The 22,754-nt window shown below is 44.1% G+C and overlaps 1 protein-coding gene across 3 annotated transcripts in view; it reads right to left on the minus strand.

The window, feature by feature from the left end:
* LOC139541620 (insulin receptor-like) overlaps positions 1 to 22,754 on the minus strand; it is a 206,184-nt gene that overhangs the window by 141,331 nt on the left and 42,099 nt on the right. For all 3 annotated transcript variants that reach the window (XR_011668371.1, XM_071346446.1, XM_071346445.1), the window contains exon 2: positions 13,858 to 14,400. Coding sequence is in view for 2 of the 3 variants with exons in the window: in XM_071346446.1 (XP_071202547.1) it covers positions 13,858 to 14,400 (543 nt within the window). In the remaining variant the exon portion in view is untranslated. The remainder of the gene's footprint in view (positions 1 to 13,857; positions 14,401 to 22,754) is intronic.

The following is a 22,754-nucleotide window of genomic DNA, read 5'->3' on the forward strand; positions in this document are numbered from 1 at the left end:
GAACAAACCTAAAGCTATTCACAAAGACCAGAGGACGTTACTGGAACAGACCTAAAGCTATTCACAAAGACCAGAGGACGTTACTGGAACAAACCTAAAGCTATTCACAAAGACCAGAGGACGTTACTGGAACAGACCTAAAGCTATTCACAAAGACCAGAGGACGTTACTGGAACAAACCTAAAGCTATTCACAAAGACCAGAGGACGTTACTGGAACAAACCTAAAGCTATTCACAAAGACCAGAGGACGTTACTGGAACAAACCTAAAGCTATTCACAAAGACCAGAGGACGTTACTGGAACAGACCTAAAGCTATTCACAAAGACCAGAGGACGTTACTGGAACAAACCTAAAGCTATTCACAAAGACCAGAGGACGTTACTGGAACAAACCTAAAGCTATTCACAAAGACCAGAGGACGTTACTGGAACAAACCTAAAGCTATTCACAAAGACCAGAGGACGTTACTGGAACAAACCTAAAGCTATTCACAAAGACCAGAGGACGTTACTGGAACAAACCTAAAGCTATTCACAAAGACCAGAGGACGTTACTGGAACAAACCTAAAGCTATTCACAAAGACCAGAGGACGTTACTGGAACAAACCTAAAGCTATTCACAAAGAACAGAGGACGTTACTGGAACAAACCTAAAGCTATTCACAAAGACCAGAGGACGTTACTGGAACAAACCTAAAGCTATTCACAAAGACCAGAGGACGTTACTGGAACAAACCTAAAGCTATTCACAAAGACCAGAGGACGTTACTGGAACAAACCTAAAGCTATTCACAAAGACCAGAGGACGTTACTGGAACAGACCTAAAGCTATTCACAAAGACCAGAGGACGTTACTGGAACAGACCTAAAGCTATTCACAAAGACCAGAGGACGTTACTGGAACAGACCTAAAGCTATTCACAAAGACCAGAGGACGTTACTGGAACAAACCTAAAGCTATTCACAAAGACCAGAGGACGTTACTGGAACAAACCTAAAGCTATTCACAAAGACCAGAGGACGTTACTGGAACAAACCTAAAGCTATTCACAAAGACCAGAGGACGTTACTGGAACAGACCTAAAGCTATTCACAAAGACCAGAGGACGTTACTGGAACAAACCTAAAGCTATTCACAAAGAACAGAGGACGTTACTGGAACAAACCTAAAGCTATTCACAAAGACCAGAGGACGTTACTGGAACAAACCTAAAGCTATTCACAAAGACCAGAGGACGTTACTGGAACAGACCTAAAGCTATTCACAAAGACCAGAGGACGTTACTGGAACAGACCTAAAGCTATTCACAAAGACCAGAGGACGTTACTGGAACAAACCTAAAGCTATTCACAAAGACCAGAGGACGTTACTGGAACAAACCTAAAGCTATTCACAAAGACCAGAGGACGTTACTGGAACAAACCTAAAGCTATTCACAAAGACCAGAGGACGTTACTGGAACAAACCTAAAGCTATTCACAAAGAACAGAGGACGTTACTGGAACAAACCTAAAGCTATTCACAAAGACCAGAGGACGTTACTGGAACAAACCTAAAGCTATTCACAAAGACCAGAGGACGTTACTGGAACAAACCTAAAGCTATTCACAAAGACCAGAGGACGTTACTGGAACAAACCTAAAGCTATTCACAAAGACCAGAGGACGTTACTGGAACAAACCTAAAGCTATTCACAAAGACCAGAGGACGTTACTGGAACAAACCTAAAGCTATTCACAAAGACCAGAGGACGTTACTGGAACAGACCTAAAGCTATTCACAAAGACCAGAGGACGTTACTGGAACAAACCTAAAGCTATTCACAAAGACCAGAGGACGTTACTGGAACAAACCTAAAGCTATTCACAAAGACCAGAGGACGTTACTGGAACAAACGAATAGAAAATTCCATAGCTATTTACAAAAAATATATATCTTTTTTTTTTTTTTTTTATGTGTGTATTTAACTAGGCAAGTCAGTTAAGAACAAATTCTTATTTACAATGACGGCCTTTACAACATTACAACATGCAATAAGATTTTACTGAGTTACAGTTCATATAAGGAAATCAGTCAATAGAAATCAATTCATTACATCCTAATCTAAGGTTTCACATGACTGGGAATACAGATATGCATCTGTTGATCACAGATACCTTAAAAAAAAAGGCAGGGGCGTGGATCAGAAAACCCAGTCAGTATCTGGTGTGACCATCATTTACCTCCATGCAGCGCGACACATCTCCTTCACATAGAGTTGATCAGGCTGTTGATTGTGGCCTGTGGAATGTTGTCCCACTCCTCTTCAATGGCTGTGAGACAGAGCTGGATATTGGTGGCAACTGGAACACGCTGTCGCACACGTCTGGTGAGTATGCAGGCCATGGAAGAACTGGGACATTTTCAGCTTCCAGGAATTGTGTACAGATCCTTGTGACATGGGGCTGTGCATTATCATGCTGAAACATGAGGTGATGGCGGCGGATGAATGGCACGAAATCGGGCCTCAGGATCTCGTCACTGTATCTCTGTGCACTCAAATTGCCATCGATTCATCCGTGAAGAGCACACTTCTCCAATGTGCCAATGGCCATCAAAAGTGAGCATCTGCCCACTGAAGTCGGTTACGATGCCAAACTGCAGTCAGGTCAAGACCCTGGTGAGGACGACGGACACGCAGATGAGCTTCCCTAAGACGGTTTCTGACAGTTTGTGCAGAAATTCTTTGGTTGTGCAAACCCACAGTTTCATCAGCTGTCCGGATGACTGGTCTCAGACGATGCCACAGGTGAAGAAGCCAGATGTGGAGGTCCTGGGCTGGCGTGGTTACACGTGGCCTGCGGTTCTGAGGTCAGTTGGAAGTACTGCGAAATTCTGTAAAAGGTGGCTGATGGGAGAGAAATGAACATTAAATTCTCTAGCTAAAGCTCTGGTAGACATTCCTGCAGTCAGCATACCAATTGCACACATCTGTGGCATTTGAGTGAACTTTTATTGTCCCCAGCACCTGTGCACCTGTGTAATGACCATGCTGTTTAATCAGTTTCTTGATATGCCACACCTGTCAGGTGGATGGATTATCTTGGTTAAAAGGAGAAATGCTCACTAACAGGGAGGTAAACAAATTTGTGCACAAAATATTTTTGGGAGTACGAAAAAATTCTGGTATCATTTTTCAGCTCATTTTTCAGCTCACTGATCCAGGAAATGCATGAAATCTAGGCCAGTTCATTTATTTATATATTTCTAAGACTGTTGCATATTGATTTTAGGTCTGAGCATTATCCCCACGCCACAGTACACGTATGGCTACGTACAGTTAGTTAGCATTGAGACAGTGACACATTTGTTGTTGTTTTGGCTCTGGTGCTACTACCATGGTTATGGACAATCCTGAATGAATCGTGAATAATGAGTGAGAAAGTTAGACACACAAATATCACCCCCCAGAAAAATGCTTATCTCCCCTGTTAGTGTAATGGTGAGAGGTTAGCATGTCTTAGCGGTATGATATAAAATGCTAACCTCCCCTGTTATTGTAATGGTGAGAGGTTAGCATGTCTTAGGGGTAATGATATAAAATGCTAACCTCCCCTGGTATTGTAATGGTGAGAGGTTAGCATGTCCTGGGGGTATGATATAAAATGCTAACCTCCCCTGTTATTTTAATGGTGAGAGGTTAGCATGACTTGGGGGTATGATATAAAATGCTAACCACCCCTGTTATTTTAATGGTGAGAGGTTAGCATGTCTTAGGGGTAATGATATAAAATGCTAACCTCCCCTGGTATTGTAATGGTGAGAGGTTAGCATGTCCTGGGGGTATAATATAAAATGCTAACCACCCCTGGTATTGTAATGGTGAGAGGTTAGCATGTCTTAGGGGTATGATATTTGCGAGTCTGTAGCTTTCATTATTCACGATTCATTCAGGACTATCTGTAATCATGGTGGCATCCACATTAATATAGAGACGTTTTAACATATTCTACTCTTATTTACAAAAAAAGTGACATTATACATTATTTCCCATTAATTTCTATTGGGCACAAAATAACCGGAAACAAACAGCAAATTTCTAGAATCACAAGCTTGATGTAGTCATTTTATGCTATGAATATGGGACCAAATCCTAAACTTTTGACTACTTTAGTACACATAAGCGAATTTGTCCCAATACCTTTGGGGGGACTATGTACAGAAAGTGCTGTAATATCTAAACGGTTCACCAGATATGGATGAAAATACCCTCAAAATAAAGCTGCCGGTCTGCACTTTAACCTCCTAGTCATTGTTTGATTTCAAATCAAAAGCGCTGGAGTACAGAGCAAAACACTTTTTTTCCTCCAATTTTTTTTTTTTTTTTTAAGTGTCACTGTCCCAATACTTGGAGCTTACTGAACACATGGAGAAACACAACGCCAGCTCCATTCAATCAACCAGAAAACCCACAGCGACTAGTGACAGCTTGTAAAACCAGAGGAAATTGCAGCCTGAGCAAAACCTACTAGAAGAATGACCTCCTCCACTCCTCTATGCTAGCTAGGCTACCTGCCCGTTACCGAACAGAAACAGACGGCGCTGCCTGGCCAATGAATGTCACTTCTCATCAGTCTACTAATGACCAAGGACTATTTTAAAATGACATTTGTTCCTTTAGCATCTTCTTCCAACTGCCACACACTCAAAACACTTCGCCTACGTCCCAAATATAACCATATTCCCCATTTAGTGCACTACCTTTGACCAGGGTCCATAGGGCAGTGCACTATATAGAGAATAGGGTACCATTTGGGACTCAGATGGATTGTTTCCATCTCCTGTGTCTGTGGATATTAAGTGGTCTCTGTGATGTGAGGGGGAAGCATGGTTGAGCCATAGCAGCACTTAGTTACTACTCTAGTCCAGGCACTGTACTGACTGAACAGAACACAGTAAAAACACCACAATTACTACTCACTACAGAGTTTAGTTAGTCACTACAGAGTTTAGTTAGTCACTACAGAGTTTAGTTAGTCACTACAGAGTTTAGTTAGTCACTACAGAGTTTAGTTAGTCACTACAGAGTTTAGTTAGTCACTACAGAGTTTAGTTAGTCACTACAGAGTTTAGTTAGTCACTACAGAGTTTAGTTAGTCACTACAGAGTTTAGTTAGTCACTACAGAGTTTAGTTAGTCACTACAGAGTTTAGTTAGTCACTACAGAGTTTAGTTAGTCACTACAGAGTTTAGTTAGTCACTACAGAGTTTAGTTAGTCACTACAGAGTTTAGTTAGTCACTACAGAGTTTAGTTAGTCACTACAGAGTTTAGTTAGTCACTACAGAGTTTAGTTAGTCACTACAGAGTTTAGTTAGTCACTACAGAGTTTAGTTAGTCACTACAGAGTTTAGTTAGTCACTACAGAGTTTAGTTAGTCACTACAGAGTTTAGTTAGTCACTACAGAGTTTAGTTAGTCACTACAGAGTTTAGTTAGTCACTACAGAGTTTAGTTAGTCACTACAGAGTTTAGTTAGTCACTACAGAGTTTAGTTAGTCACTACAGAGTTTAGTTAGTCACTACAGAGTTTAGTTAGTCACTACAGAGTTTAGTTAGTCACTACAGAGTTTAGTTAGTCACTACAGAGTTTAGTTAGTCACTACAGAGTTTAGTTAGTCACTACAGAGTTTAGTTAGTCACTACAGAGTTTAGTTAGTCACTACAGAGTTTAGTTAGTCACTACAGAGTTTAGTTAGTCACTACAGAGTTTAGTTAGTCACTACAGAGTTTCCACTCAAGCTCCATCTAATGTACTGTACCTCCACGTGTGGAAGTCTTCATTCACTCTAATTAAAGATAGCACACTCATACCCAGCGGAGGGGGACAAAGAGAGAGAGACAAAGACAGAGAGAGGCGAGAGCGAGAGAGCGCGACAGAGACGAGCCGCATGTGTGCATACTGTTGGTACATTGCGCAACCACGCAAGTAAATAACACCCCGCCCGCTCCATTAGTTACATGAGGTGCCTTTCAGAAGTCAAAGACAAACCCGTCTAGTACTGCTCCAGAGCGGTAGAGGAGGACGTAATGCAGGAAATGTGGAGGGGGCTTGGGCAATGGTGGAGGGGTAGATAGAACACGTGTCAGATGAAAGGAGGGAACAGGAGCTCTCTCGTTCTCTCCTTGGCTGAGGACACACACCGTCACACACACACACCTTGCTGTACATGTGAGAGGCATTGCATAATGTTTTAGAAATGGCCCCAGCGTTGCCGTACACCGCTTGACTAAACTAGTGCCCATCACATGATGGGGAGAAGACCGTCACAGCTGCTGCCCTTTCCCTAGCCAGGGACGCTACTCTCTCATAGTGACGTTGCCCTTTCCCTAGCCAGGGACGCCACTCTCCTCATAGTGACGCTGCCCTTTCCCTAGCCAGGGACGCCACTCTCTCATAGTGACGCTGCCCGTTCCCTAGCCAGGGACGCCACTCTCCTCATAGTGCCGCTGCCCTTTCCCTAGCCAGGGACGCCACTCTCTCATAGTGACGCTGCCCTTTCCCTAGCCAGGGACGCCACTCTCCTCATAGTGGCGCTGCCCTTTCCCTAGCCAGGGACGCCACTCTCTCATAGTGACGCTGCCCGTTCCCTAGCCAGGGACGCCACTCTCCTCATAGTGACGTTGCCCTTTCCCTAGCCAGGGACGCCACTCTCCTCATAGTGACGCTGCCCGTTCCCTAGCCAGGGACGCCACTCTCCTCATATGGTATGGTGATAATATGGTATGTGAGGTCTCTCAGTATGGTGATTATATGGTATGGTGATTATATGGTATGGTGATAATATGGTATGGTGATAATATGGTATGGTGAGGTCCCTCAGTATGGTGATAATATTGTATGGTGATAATATGGTATGGTCCCTCAGTATGGTGATAATATGGTATGGTGATAATATAGTGATAATATGGTACGGTGATAATATGGTATGGTGATAATATGGTATGGTCCCTCAGTATGGTGATAATATGGTATGGTGATAATATGGTGATAATATGGTATGGTGATAATATGGTATGGTGATAATATGGTATGGTCCCTCAGTATAGTGATAATATGGTATGGTGGTAATATGGTATGGTGATAATATGGTATGGTGGTAATATGGTATGGTGATAACATGGTATGGTAATATGGTATGGTGGTAACATGGTATGGTGGTAACATGGTATGGTGATAACATGGTATGGTGATAACATGGTATGGTGGTAATATGGTATGGTGGTAATATGGTATGGTGGTAATATGGTATGGTGATAACATGGTATGGTGATAATACGGCATGGTGATAATACGGTATGGTGAGGTCTCTCAGTATGGTGATAATATGGTATGGTGATAATATGGTATGGTGAGGTCTCTCAGTATGGTGATAATATGGTATGGTGATAACATGGTATGGTATTAACACGGTATGGTGATAATACGGTATGGTGATAATACGGTATGGTGATAATACGGTATGGTGATAATACGGTATGGTGATAATATGGTATGGTGAGGTCTCTCAGTATGGTGATAATATGGTATGGTGATAATATGGTATGGTGAGGTCTCTCAGTATGGTGATAATATGGTATGGTGATAATATGGTATGGTGGTAATATGGTATGGTGATAATATGGTATGGTGATAATATGGTATGGTGATAATATGGTATGGTGATAATATGGTATGGTGGTAATACGGTATGGTGGTGATAATACGGTATGGTGGTAATATGGTGTCATGACGTTGCCTGTTTGGGTACATCAAGCCCCATCCCCCTCTCCCTGCCACTCCCTGCCTCCCCCTTTCCTCCTCCTTTTCCCTAGCCAGGGACGCCACTCTCCTCATAGTGACGCTGCCCGTTCCCTAGCCAGGGACGCCACTCTCCTCATAGTGACGCTGCCCTTTCCCTAGCCAGGGACGCCACTCTCTCATAGTGACGCTGCCCGTTCCCTAGCCAGGGACGCCACTCTCCTCATAGTGACGCTGCCCTTTCCCTAGCCAGGGACGCCACTCTCCTCATATGGTATGGTGATAATATGGTATGTGAGGTCTCTCAGTATGGTGATAATATGGTATGGTGATAAAATAGTGATAATATGGTACGGTGATAATATGGTATGGTGATAATATGGTATGGTCCCTCAGTATGGTGATAATATGGTATGGTGATAATATGGTGATAATATGGTATGGTGATAATATGGTATGGTGATAATATGGTATGGTCCCTCAGTATAGTGATAATATGGTATGGTGGTAATATGGTATGGTGATAATATGGTATGGTAATATGGTATGGTGGTAATATGGTATGGTGATAACATGGTATGGTAATATGGTATGGTGATAACATGGTATGGTGATAACATGGTATGGTGATAATATGGCATGGTGATAACATGGCATGGTGGTAACATGGTATGGTGGTAATATGGTATGGTGGTAATATGGCATGGTGATAACACGGTATGGTGGTAATATGGTATGGTGATAACATGGCATGGTGGTAACATGGTATGGTGGTAATATGGTATGGTGGTAATACGGTATGGTGATAATACGGTATGGTGGTAATACGGTATGGTGATAACATGGTATGGTGATAATATGGCATGGTGGTAACATGGCATGGTGGTAACATGGTATGGTGGTAATACGGTATGGTGGTAATACGGTATGGTGATAACACGGTATGGTGATAATACGGTATGGTGATAATACGGTATGGTGATAATACGGTATGGTGATAATACGGTATGGTGAGGTCTCTCAGTATGGTGATAATATGGTATGGTGATAATATGGTATGGTGAGGTCTCTCAGTATGGTGATAATATGGTATGGTGGTAATATGGTATGTGATAATATGGTATGGTGATAATATGGTATGGTGATAATATGGTATGGTGATAATATGGTATGGTGAGGTCTCTCAGTATGGTGATAATATGGTATGGTGATAATATGGTATGGTGATAATATGGTATGGTGATAACATGGTATGGTGATAATACGGTATGGTGATAATACGGTATGGTGATAATACGGTATGGTGATAATACGGTATGGTCTCTCAGTATGGTGATAATATGGTATGGTGATAATATGGTATGGTGGTAATATGGTATGGTGAGGTCTCTCAGTATGGTGATAATATGGTATGGTGATAATATGGTATGGTGGTAATATGGTATGGTGATAATATGGTATGGTGGTAATATGGTGTCATGACGTTGCCTGTTTGGGTACATCAAGCCCCATCCCCCTCTCCCTGCCACTCCCTGCCTCCCCCTTTCCTCCTTCAACCCATGCTGTGGCCAGAGAGACGTCGTAAATTCCTGAGAATCTCCTCATGGCCAAACAGTATTAGAGAGAGGGTAAACTTTCAGGACAAAGGGTTTTCTTCCACCTCACAGAACTTGAGGTACGAACACATTTCATGTTCCTGAAAAAGTATAAAAGATCGGCGAAGATTCCAGCTATTAACCGGTCCGTTTGTCACAACTGGGGAAACTCATGGGAGACTGTGTGGCTACATTACCATACCGCTGTTTATATAATAACCTCAGATATGAGGTTTACATCTAATTGTTGTATAAAATGAATGAGTGAGTATGATACTGTTTGTGTAATATGATTTTGGACTGTTTAATGAAGAAAAATACAAATCCCTTTTGATTTGAACTAAATCCGAGGACCCGCCCCTGAGCCCAGTTAGGGTCAGACATCCTGGGACAGCCCCTTTCTGCAATTCCGAATAAAAACCCAACTGAGAAATTATCACGAGACCATGTTTTTTCTCCATAGGAGAACGAAGGTTGAGTACCATTGCTGAATCTGTTAACCATACCACGTGGTTAAACGCTTAGATGAATAAGAACAAGTCTTTGATATTGACTACTAGTCTGCAGCTAGGAATTCGGTATCATTGAACGCGAAGAACGACAACCGCCGAAACATCCATTCTATAACGAATGTCACTCTGAACTATCCACAATAACAGAGAGAGACGGACGAAACTCTCCAACAGAAACTAACTTTTCTCCAGCGATCAAGACGACACACTGAGCGTAAATATATATATATTGATTGCAATTGTTCCCGAATGAGTGAGCGTTCATGTGTAAAGGATTAGCATGTCAATTGTTATGAACTCTGTAGTGACTTCTTAGTCGACCCCCAATTTTCCCTTTGTCTAACAAGCCGCCATGCCGGTTCAGCCCACTAGGGCATATTTCTCCCATCATTTCATGTAACCATTTTAAGTTTGTTTGTTTGTTTGTTTATGCATTTCTGTGAATTACTTAGTTCGTAATAAATAAATGATTTAAGACAATTGATGTATGGATGACTCAGTGAAGACTGGGTTCGTGCAGATAACCAACAATTTACGACATTTGGAATGAGACTAACGTGAGGTAAAATAAATAAATCATTTATCAGAAGACTATTGATCAGATATGAAAATATCTGAAAGGTTATATTGGGAAATTATAACTTTGTAATCTGAATACATTCCCTGGTGCCGCAAATTCATAGTTAATTAGTTACGTTATTATTTAGTTGATCGCGTAATAACTAATTACAGAGAATCTTTGATAAAAACTATAAGTCTTCAATTTTAATGATAGCAAAGACACGACAATGGTATGGTGATAATACGGTATGGTGCTAATATGGAATGGTGATAATACGGTATGGTGATAATATGGAATGGTGATAATACGGTATGGTGATAATACGGTATCGTGATAATACGGTATCGTGATATGGTATCGCGAGGTCCCTCAGTATCGTGATATGGTATCGCGAGGCCCCTCAGTATCGTGATATGGTATCGCGAGGCCTCTCAGTATCGTGATATGGTACCGCGAGGTCCCTCAGTATCGTGATATGGTATCGCGAGGTCCCCCAGTATCGTGATATGGTATCGCGAGGTCCCTCAGTATCGTGATATGGTATCGCGAGGTCCCTCAGTATCGTGATATGGTATCGCGAGGTCCCTCAGTATCGTGATATGGTATCGCGAGGTCCCCCAGTATCGTGATATGGTATCGCGAGGTCCCTCAGTATCGTGATATGGTATCGCGAGGTCCCTCAGTATCGTGATATGGTATCGCGAGGTCCCTCAGTATCGTGATATGGTATCGCGAGGTCCCTCAGTATCGTGATATGGTATCGCGAGGTCCCTCAGTATCGTGATATGGTATCGCGAGGTCCCTCAGTATCGTGATATGGTATCGCGAGGTCCCTCAGTACCGTGATATGGTATCGTGAGGTCCCTCAGTACCGTGATATGGTATCGTGAGGTCCCTCAGTACCGTGATATGGTATCGTGAGGTCCCTGGCAATTCCCAGCCCTACACTCTCACTGCCTCCATCTCTCCCTCTCATTTGTTCACTCTATCACTCATTAGCCACTCCGCTAGCTAGAATCCCTCTATAGTAGCTTCCCTCTGTGGAGAGCAAGGTCTCTTTTTAAGACCCGGCGGCATACTTTAGATGGTGATTTTTTTTAACAGCATATTTAAAAAAAATAAGTATAAGCTATCATTAATGGTTCTGACTGACGTAGGCCTGTGAGATTCTAGTGTTCGTTCCACACACACACACACACACACACACACACCTTTCACTAAACAAGATGGAAGAATAAAATCAAAGAAAGAATGGTCGAGAATTCTTCAAATAATAGATTTCTATATTTCCAGAGACACGGGGGCTAAGACATATAAGAAGACACGACACAGAGCTGTAATCGGGAATGAATGTGAAAATATAAATACGACCGTTGAGGTTGTTAAATACTTTGAACACTAGTCTGAGCCCTAGAAACAAGACGCTATAATCCCCTTCACAAAATAATAACCATTCTCAGTGCCTTACAATAGCAGCCATTTTGTCTATCTCTGCACCGGGAAGACTGACTAACCGACCGACTGACTGATAATAGCTTGTGTTACATAGACTGACTGTTACTAGTAGGGCTGGGAATTGCCAGGGACCTCACGATACAATGTCACGATACTTAGGTGTCGATACAATATGTATTGCGATTCGATACTGTGATTTATTTTTTCTCAAATTCGATGTTCCAAACATATTGTTCACCAAATGTTCTCTGCAGAGGGACGAGAGTGAGACAAGGTTTGATCAGTTATGGAAATAAAAGTGCTGAAAACACATTGGCTCCCTGTTTAAAAAGATGACGAAGAACAAGCTATGAAGGACAAATGTTGAAGTTTTGGCGCAGCCAAATAGATCAATAATTGTGCGATATTGCCATAACTATAAGATTCAATACATCATCAAAAACAATGTCCCGACATGTAACTATGGGTTATCTTCCCGCATCACTAGTTACTAGCTTGTGTTAGACAGACAGTTACAAGATTGTGTTTCACTTTATTTCATAGGATTTCCATTAGCTGACGCCAAGACGTAAGCTAATATTCCTGAGGTCCAACAAACAGACAATAGCATATACTAGTTGAGTGAACTAGCCTGTGTTCTAACAGACAGACACTAGTTGAGTGAACTAGCCTGTGTTCTAACAGACAGATACTAGTTGAGTGAACTAGCCTGTGATCTAACAGACAGATACTAGCTGAGTGAACTAGCCTGTGTTCTAACAGACAGATACTAGTTGAGTGAACTAGCCTGTGTTCTAACAGACAGACACTAGTTGAGTGAACTAGCCTGTGTTCTAACAGACAGATACTAGTTGAGTGAACTAGCCTGTGATCTAACAGACAGATACTAGCTGAGTGAACTAGCCTGTGTTCTAACAGACAGACACTAGCTGAGTGAACTAGCCTGTGATCTAACAGACAGACACTAGTTGAGTGAACTAGCCTGTGTTAACAGACAGATACTAGTTGAGTGAACTCAAATTTAATCTATTTTTATTTGTCACATGCGCCAAATACAATAGGTGTAGACCTTACCGTGAAATGCTTACTTACAAGCCCTTAACCAACAATACAGTTTAAAAACATTTTTTTTTTTAATTACTTTACCCGGTACCGAGTCAATGTGCGGGGGTACAGGTTAGTCGAGGTAATTTGTACATGTAGGTAGGGGTATAGTGACTATGCATAGACAAACAGCGAGTAGCAGCAGTGTAAAAATAACTGATTCTTACAGACACACGAACAAACTGATTTATACACACACTGATCCGTCACACTGAGAAGAGAGGGGATGACAGCAGGGGAGAGCACAGGCTGCGCCTTTCCCCATCAAATGCATTTTCACTATCCAATGATAGTCTGCCTGATAACTTTAAATTGCAAACTAGGTATCCCCCCCCCCCTCTCATCCCAGATGGGGAGTAGGCATAACCCGTGGCGTACTATAGAAAGAACAACGATCCCTCGCTGTTATGAACATGATTCATCCGAATGAAATCTCTCTTCCGTAATCATCTGTCTGCCGCTCTCTCATCCACCCTGATACCTAACAGACAGACAGCTCCAGAGACTTCCTGCTTTACAGGAGGTGAAACGACATCAGAGGAGAAGTCACACATCCAGAGGCAGAGTTCAACTTCTCCTACGTGTAACAATATATAACACCTTATCTCAATCTACAAGTTGACACAGGTAACAGGGATTCAATTGGATGAAAATGCCAAGCACACAGGCATACACCTTCATAGATGCACATAATTCCAACTGAACATATGGCACGTATCAGGAAATGAACCAAAAGAAAACGGAGTGGGGGAACCAATGTTTGAGATATCGACATTTCTATTCAGTACTCTGTATTGTGTGTTCTTTACCAGACGGAGTAACTAAAACAAATAAATAGACCACTTACTTCTCTGGCAGTGGTTCTGAGTCCAGCAGCGCTCTCCAAATTGTCCGTTGATGGTGGTCTGTGGGCAGGTGGTCTTCCCCTGGGCCGTGCCCGGACACACGTCCCCACACTCCTGGCTGTTCTTATTGGACACGATGTAGTTGTCCTCCACCGTGTCCAGAATCTTGGACCAGTCCAGGGTGGAGAGGTAGCAGAGGTCCGGGTTCTTCTCCAACCTCACGGCTCCTCTAGTGATGTTCATGAGGCTGTGGAGTCCCAGCTCCTTCAGGTGCACCATCTCAAACAGAACCAGGGCGTAGTTGAAGAACAGGTTGTTGCCTCGGATCACCGTCAGGTTGGGAAACAGGTCGCTGAGGGATTCCAGACCGTAGACCCTGAACAGGAGGAGGTAGTCGGTGACCACGGTCAGCTTGGGGTAGCTGATTCCCCTAAAGTCCTCAGTCTTGAACATGAGGAGGATCTTCAAGTGGCCCTCGATCACCGTGCAGTTCTCTAACAACTGCAGGTTGGTCATGTTGTTACGGATGTCCTTACTCTGACAAACTGGAGAAGAGAGAAGAGGAGACATGTCAGTAGCCATCTTGATAAGCAGTGGTTCATTCAACGACAGTAATTTAACTGATTCAAGACAAGAACATAAAAATAAGTTGCAGTAACGTCGGTTAGTGTTGGTTTTATGACACACAGATGAGTGTAAAATAAAACAAATAAAGAATACAAGCGGGAGATACCATCCTTGGCTTCTCTCTTCCAGCTACAACCATGAAACACTAATATTTGACACACAAGAGAATCAAGCCATTCATAGGGCCGCTGCATTCTCTTAGACAGCTACTGCACGGCACGGCTTGGACTTCCCCTCAGTAAGGTTACAGACTCTTACCTGAATTATGTGTGTTATTTCATAGTTTTGATGTATATATAATAGCAGAAATGTATGTATGCATGTATATGTATGTATATGTATGTGAATATATACACATACATACATATATACACATACATATATACATACATACAGTGGGGAGAACAAGTATTTGATACACTGCCGATTTTGCAGGTTTTCCTACTTACAAAGCATGTAGAGGTCTGTAATTTTTATCATAGGTACACTTCAACTGTGAGAGACGGAATCTAAAACAAAAATCCAGAAAATCACATTGTATGATTTTTAAATAATTAATTTGCATTTTATTGCATGACATAAGTATTTGATACATCAGAAAAGCAGAACTTAATATTTGGTACAGAAACCTTTGTTTGCAATTACAGAGATCATATGTTTCCTGTAGTTCTTGACCAGGTTTGCACACACTGCAGCAGGGATTTTGGCCCACTCCTCCATACAGACCTTCTCCAGATCCTTAAGGTTTCGGGGCTGTCGCTGGGCAATACGGACTTTCAGCTCCCTCCAAAGATTTTCTATTGGGTTCAGGTCTGGAGACTGGCTAGGCCACTCCAGGACCTTGAGATGCTTCTTACGGAGCCACTCCTTAGTTGCCCTGGCTGTGTCTTTCAGGTCGTTGTCATGCTGGAAGACCCATCTTCAATGCTCTTACTGAGGGAAGGAGGTTGTTGGCCAAGATCTCGTGATACATGGCCCCATCCATCCTCCCCTCAATACGGTGCAGTCATCCTGTCCCCTTTGCAGAAAAGCATCCCCAAAGAATGATGTTTCCACCTCCATGCTTCACGGTTGGGATGGTGTTCTTGGGGTTGTACTCATCCTTCTTCTTCCTCCAAACATGGCGAGTGGAGTTTAGACCAAAAAGCTCTATTTTTGTCTCATCAGACCACATGACCTTCTCCCATTCCTCCTCTGGATCATCCAGATGGTCATTGGCAAACTTCAGACGGGCCTGGACATGCGCTGGCTTGAGCAGGGGGACCTTGCGTGCGCTGCAGGATTTTAATCCATGACGGCGTAGTGTGTTACTAATGGTTTTCTTTGAGACTGTGGTCCCAGCTCTCTTCAGGTCATTGACCAGGTACTGCCGTGTAGTTCTGGGCTGATCCCTCACCTTCCTCATGATCATTGATGCCCCACGAGGTGAGATCTTGCATGGAGCCCCAGGCCGAGGGTGATTGACCGTCATCTTGAACTTCTTCCATTTTCTAATAATTGCGCCAACAGTTGTTGCCTTCTCACCAAGCTGCTTGCCTATTGTCCTGTAGCCCATCCCAGCCTTGTGCAGGTCTACAATTTTATCCCTGATGTCCTTACACAGCTCTCTGGTCTTGGCCATTGTGGAGAGGTTGGAGTCTGTTTGATTGAGTGTGTGGACAGGTGTCTTTTATACAGGTAACGAGTTCAAACAGGTGCAGTTAATACAGGTAATGAGTGGAGAACAGGAGGGCTTCTTAAAGAAAACCTAACAGGTCTGTGAGAGCCGGAATTCTTACTGGTTGGTAGGTGATCAAATACTTATGTCATGCAATAAAATGCAAATTAATTACTTAAAAATCATACAATGTAATTTTCTGGATTTTTGTTTTAGATTCCGTTTCTCACAGTTGAAGTGTACCTATGATAAAAATTACAGACCTCTACATGCTTTGTAAGTAGGAAAACCTGCAAAATCGGCAGTGTATCAAATACTTGTTCTCCCCACTGTATATATATACATATATGTATGTATGCATGTATATGTATGTGAATATATATACACATACATACACATACATAAATGTTCCATACGCACAAAAATCTTATTTCACTCAAATTGTGTGCACAAATGTGTTTATATTCCTGTTAGTGAGCATTTCTCTTTTGCCAAGATAATCCATCCACCTGACAGGTGTGGCATATCAAGAAGCGGATTAAACAGCAGGATCATTACATAGGTGAACCTTGTGCTGCGGACAAAAAAAGGCCACCCTAAAATGTGAAGTTGTCACAACACAATGCCACAGATGTCTCAAGTTAAGGGAGTGTGCAATTGGCATGCTGACTCCAGGAATGTCCACCAGAGCTGTTGCCAGAAAATGTAATGTTAATTTCTCTACCATAAGCCACCTCCAACATCGTTTTATAGAATGTGGCAGTACGTCCAACCAGCCTCACGACCGCAGACCACGTGTAACCACGCCAACCCAGTACCTCCACATCAGGCTGCTTCACCTGCGGGTTCGTCTGAGACCAGACACCTGCACAGCTGATGAAACTGCGGGTTTGCACAACCGAAGAATTTCTGCACGAACTGACAGAAAACATCTCAGGGAAGCACATCTGCATGCCCGTCGTCCTCACCAGGGTCTTGACCTGACTGCAGTTCAGCGTCATAACCGACTTCAGTGGGCAAATGTTCACCTTCAATGGCAACTGGCACGCTGGAGAAGTGTGCTCTTCACGGATGAATCCTGTTTTCAACTGTACCAGCGGGTACGGCGTCGAGTGAGCGAGCGGTTTGCTGATGTCAACATTGTGCTCCCTTGGTGGTGGTGGGGTTATGGTATGGGCAGGCATAAGCTACGGACAACGAACACAATTACATTTTATGGATGGCAATATTGTCAGTACCATTGTCGTGCCATTTCACCTGCCGCCATCACCTCATGTTTCAGCATGATAAATGCACAATCCCATGTCGCATCTGTACACAATTCCTGGAAGTTGAAAATATCCCAGTTCTTCCATGGCCTGCATACTCACCAGACATGTCAACCATTGAGCATGTTTGGGATGCTCTGGATCAACGTGTACGACAGCGTGTTCCAGTTGCCACCAATATCCAGCTCTGTCTCACAGCCATTGAAGAGGAGTGGGACAACATTCCACAGGCCACAATCAACAGCCTGATCAACTCTATGTGAAGGAGATGTGTCTCGCTGCATGGAGGTAAATGATGGTCACACCAGACTGACTGGTTTTCTGATCCAGGCCACTACTTTCTTTTTTTTTTAAGGTTTCTGAGACCAACAGATTATTATCTGTATTCCCAGTCATGTGAAATCCATAGATTAGGATGTAATGAATTGATTTCAATTGACTGATTTCCTTATATGAACTGTAGTTCAGTAAATTGTTCAATGTTACATTTATGTTTTTGTTCAGTGAGGTTGAGCTGAGCACCCAAAGAACACACACACCAGTACACCCAAACACACACCAGTACACACACACACCACTATACACATACAAACACCAGTACACCCAGCCCCACCCACAACACAGTACACACAAACACCAGTACACCCACCCACACCAGGACACCCACCCACACACACCACGACACAATAGTACACACACACATCCCAGTACACACACACATCCCAGTACACACACACATCCCAGTACACACACACATCCCAGTACACACACACACACACACACATCCCAGTACACACACACATCCCAGTACACACACACACATCCCAGTACACACACACACACCAGTACACCCCCACCATCAGCAGGCAGGTACAGTACTTAACTTATCGCTGGGTTAATGTTTAACCCTCAAACATGTCAACAATCCAGGTACAAACTCTGACAGACAGAAATAAATGTAACGACCAGGGGAATATCAGGACTGAACCACAATGTTAAGACCAGGGGGATATCAGGACTGGACCACAATGTAACGACCAGGGGGATATCAGGACTGAACCACAATGTTAAGACCAGGGGGATATCAGGACTGGACCACAATGTAACGACCAGGGGAATATCAGGACTGGACCACAATGTAACGACCAGGGGAATATCAGGACTGGACCACAATGTAACGACCAGGGGGATATCAGGACTGAACCACAATGTAACGACCAGGGGGATATCAGGACTGAACCACAATGTAACGACCAGGGGGATATCAGGACTGAACCACAATGTAACGACCAGGGGGATATCAGGACTGAACCACAATGTAACGACCAGGGGGATATCAGGACTGAACCACAATGTAACGACCAGGGGGATATCAGGACAGAACCACAATGTAACGACCAGGGGGATATCAGGACTGAACCACAGACCGACGTCAATGTAACAACCAGGGGGATATCAGGACTGAACCACAATGTAACGACCAGGGGGATATCAGGACTGAACCACAATGTAACGACCAGGGGGATATCAGGACTGAACCACAATGTAACGACCAGGGGGATATCAGGACTGAACCACAATGTAACGACCAGGGGGATATCAGGACTAAACCACAATGTAACGACCAGGGGGATATCAGGACTGAACCACAATGTAACGACCAGGGAGATATCAGGACTGAACCACAATGTAACGACCAGGGGGATATCAGGACTGAACCACAATGTAACGACCAGGGGGATATCACGACCGAACCACAATGTAACGACCAGGGGGATATCAGGACCGAACCACAATGTAACGACCAGGGGGATATCAGGACCGAACCACAATGTAACGACCAGGGGGGTATCAGGACCGAACCACAATGTAACGACCAGGGGGGTATCAGGACCGAACCACAATGTAACGACCAGGGGGATATCAGGACTGAGCCACAATGTAACGACCAGGGGGATATCAGGACTGAGCCACAATGTAACGACCAGGGGGATATCAGGACTGAACCACAATGTAACGACCAGGGGGATATCAGGACTGAACCACAATGTAACGACCAGGGGGATATCAGGACTGAACCACAATGTAACGACCAGGGGGATATCAGGACTGGACCACAATGTAACGACCAGGGGGATATCAGGACTGAACCACAATGTAACGACCAGGGGGATATCAGGACTGAACCACAATGTAACGACCAGGGGGATATCAGGACAGAACCACAATGTAACGACCAGGGGAATATCAGGACTGAACCACAATGTAACGACCAGGGGGATATCAGGACAGAACCACAATGTAACGACCAGGGGGATATCAGGACAGAACCACAATGTAACGACCAGGGGGATATCAGGACTGAACCACAGACCGACGTCAATGTAACAACCAGGGGGATATCAGGACTGAACCACAATGTAACGACCAGGGGGATATCAGGACTGAACCACAATGTAACGACCAGGGGGATATCAGGACTGAACCACAATGTAACGACCAGGGGGATATCAGGACTGAACCACAATGTAACGACCAGGGGGATATCAGGACTGAACCACAATGTAACGACCAGGGGGATATCAGGACTGAACCACAATGTAACGACCAGGGGGATATCAGGACTGAACCACAATGTAACGACCAGGGAGATATCAGGACAGAACCACAATGTAACGACCAGGGGGATATCAGGACAGAACCACAATGTAACGACCAGGGGGATATCAGGACTGAACCACAGACCGACGTCAATGTAACAACCAGGGGGATATCAGGACTGAACCACAATGTAACGACCAGGGGGATATCAGGACTGAACCACAATGTAACGACCAGGGGGATATCAGGACTGAACCACAATGTAACGACCAGGGGGATATCAGGACTGAACCACAATGTAACGACCAGGGGGATATCAGGACTGAACCACAATGTAACGACCAGGGGGATATCAGGACTAAACCACAATGTAACGACCAGGGGGATATCAGGACTGAACCACAATGTAACGACCAGGGAGATATCAGGACTGAACCACAATGTAACGACCAGGGGGATATCAGGACTGAACCACAATGTAACGACCAGGGGGATATCAGGACTGAACCACAATGTAACGACCAGGGGGATATCAGGACTGAACCACAATGTAACGACCAGGGGGATGTCAGGACTGAACCACAATGTAACGACCAGGGGGATATCAGGACTGAACCACAATGTAACGACCAGGGGGGTATCAGGACTGAACCACAATGTAACGACCAGGGAGATATCAGGACTGAACCACAATGTAACGACCAGGGGGATATCAGGACTGAACCACAATGTAACGACCAGGGGGATATCAGGACTGAACCACAATGTAACGACCAGGGGGATATCAGGACTGAACCACAATGTAACGACCAGGGGGATATCAGGACTGAACCACAATGTAACGACCAGGGGGATATCAGGACTGAACCACAATGTAACGACCAGGGGGATATCAGGACTGGACCACAATGTAACGACCAGGGGGATATCAGGACTGAACCACAATGTAACGACCAGGGGGATATCAGGACTGAACTACAATGTAACGACCAGGGGGATATCAGGACAGAACCACAATGTAACGACCAGGGGGATATCAGGACGAAACTAGGCCTAGACAAGTCCAATAACACTCAGTGACAGACAGACGGGCAATTCCATGGTAACAGAATTATGCCGATTCAGATGTTTTACATTAAAATGCATACCAAACAAAAACCATTGATTTAAAAAGTTCACTAAACAATAGAACTCCATGCAGAAGGACTACTTTGAACAATGAAAAAATAATAATAATAACTTTACAGGAAGAAGTGTGTAGATTCAAAGTTTGGTAACAAAACTGCACTGTTTTTCAAGTAAATGGCTTTCATTTTTGTATTTACTGTGTAAATTGTTTAAAGTATTCATTGTGCATAGAGTAGTACGGTTTGTTAAACATTAAAATCTATAGTTTTTTGCTTGGCATACATGTGTGGATTTGTGTGGACTCTTGGTTCAGCTCTGTTCACTGTGTAGATGGAAGGTCAACTGTAAATGGGTATTCATTCAAAAACGGGTCACCAGTACGTACCCTGCAGTTCAAACAGTCGATATGGCAAGCTGATTCCCCATATTAAAGTCCATTACAGACCAGTACAATAGAAAGGCCTACAACGTTAGGCCAAAGACACAGTAACCGTCGATAACATCGGTAACATCATAAAAATAAAAAAAATGAATACATTTAAAAAGAAGGCAACAGCTCACTATAGCAACAAGTCCCAGCAAGCACAAACACACGGACCGGCTTGGCTTCTCCTGGCAGGGACTCAACCACCAGGATCCACAACAACAAAAATATGAAGGGGGAAAAAGGGGTGGGGGTTTCATACTACAATACCTTATCAACTAATAATGTAATGATTTAATAACAAATGTATTTGTATTTATTTTCAATAGAGCGAGTCACAGGTTATTGATTTCCAGTCAGTGTTGCTATAGGCTACTGTGTGGCTGTGCCTGGTCAGGTCTAGAAGAGCCTGGTGTTCCTGGTGTGTGGCTGTGCCTGGTCAGAAGAGCCTGGTGTTCCTGGTTTGTGGCTGTGCCTGGTCAGGTCTAGAAGAGCCTGGTGTTCCTGGTGTGTGGCTGTGCCTGGTCAGAAGAGCCTGGTGTTCCTGGTTTGTGGCTGTGCCTGGTCAGGTCTAGAAGAGCCTGGTGTTCCTGGTGTGTGGCTGTGCCTGGTCAGGTCTAGAAGAGCCTGGTGTTCCTGGTGTGTGGCTGTGCCTGGTCAGGTCTAGAAGAGCCTGGTGTTCCTGGTGTGTGGCTGTGCCTGGTCAGGTCTAGAAGAGCCTGGTGTTCCTGGTGTGTGGCTGTGCCTGGTCAGGTCTAGAAGAGCCTGGTGTTCCTGGTGTGTGGCTGTGCCTGGTCAGGTCTAGAAGAGCCTGGTGTTCCTGGTGTGTGGCTGTGCCTGGTCAGGTCTAGAAGAGCCTGGTGTTCCTGATGTGTGGCTGTGCCTGGTCAGGTCTAGAAGAGCCTGGTGTTCCTGGTGTGTGGCTGTGCCTGGTCAGGTCTAGAAGAGCCTGGTGTTCCTGGTGTGTGGCTGTGCCTGGTCAGGTCTAGAAGAGCCTGGTGTTCCTGGTGTGTGGCTGTGCCTGGTCAGGTCTAGAAGAGCCTGGTGTTCCTGGTGTGTGGCTGTGCCTGGTCAGGTCTAGAAGAGCCTGGTGTTCCTGGTGTGTGGCTGTGCCTGGTCAGGTCTAGAAGAGCCTGGTGTTCCTGGTGTGTGGCTGTGCCTGGTCAGGTCTAGAAGAGCCTGGTGTTCCTGGTG

This window comes from Salvelinus alpinus, chromosome 16 (genome assembly GCF_045679555.1).
Source record: "Salvelinus alpinus chromosome 16, SLU_Salpinus.1, whole genome shotgun sequence".
In the NCBI taxonomy this organism is placed as follows: Eukaryota; Metazoa; Chordata; class Actinopteri; order Salmoniformes; family Salmonidae; genus Salvelinus; species Salvelinus alpinus.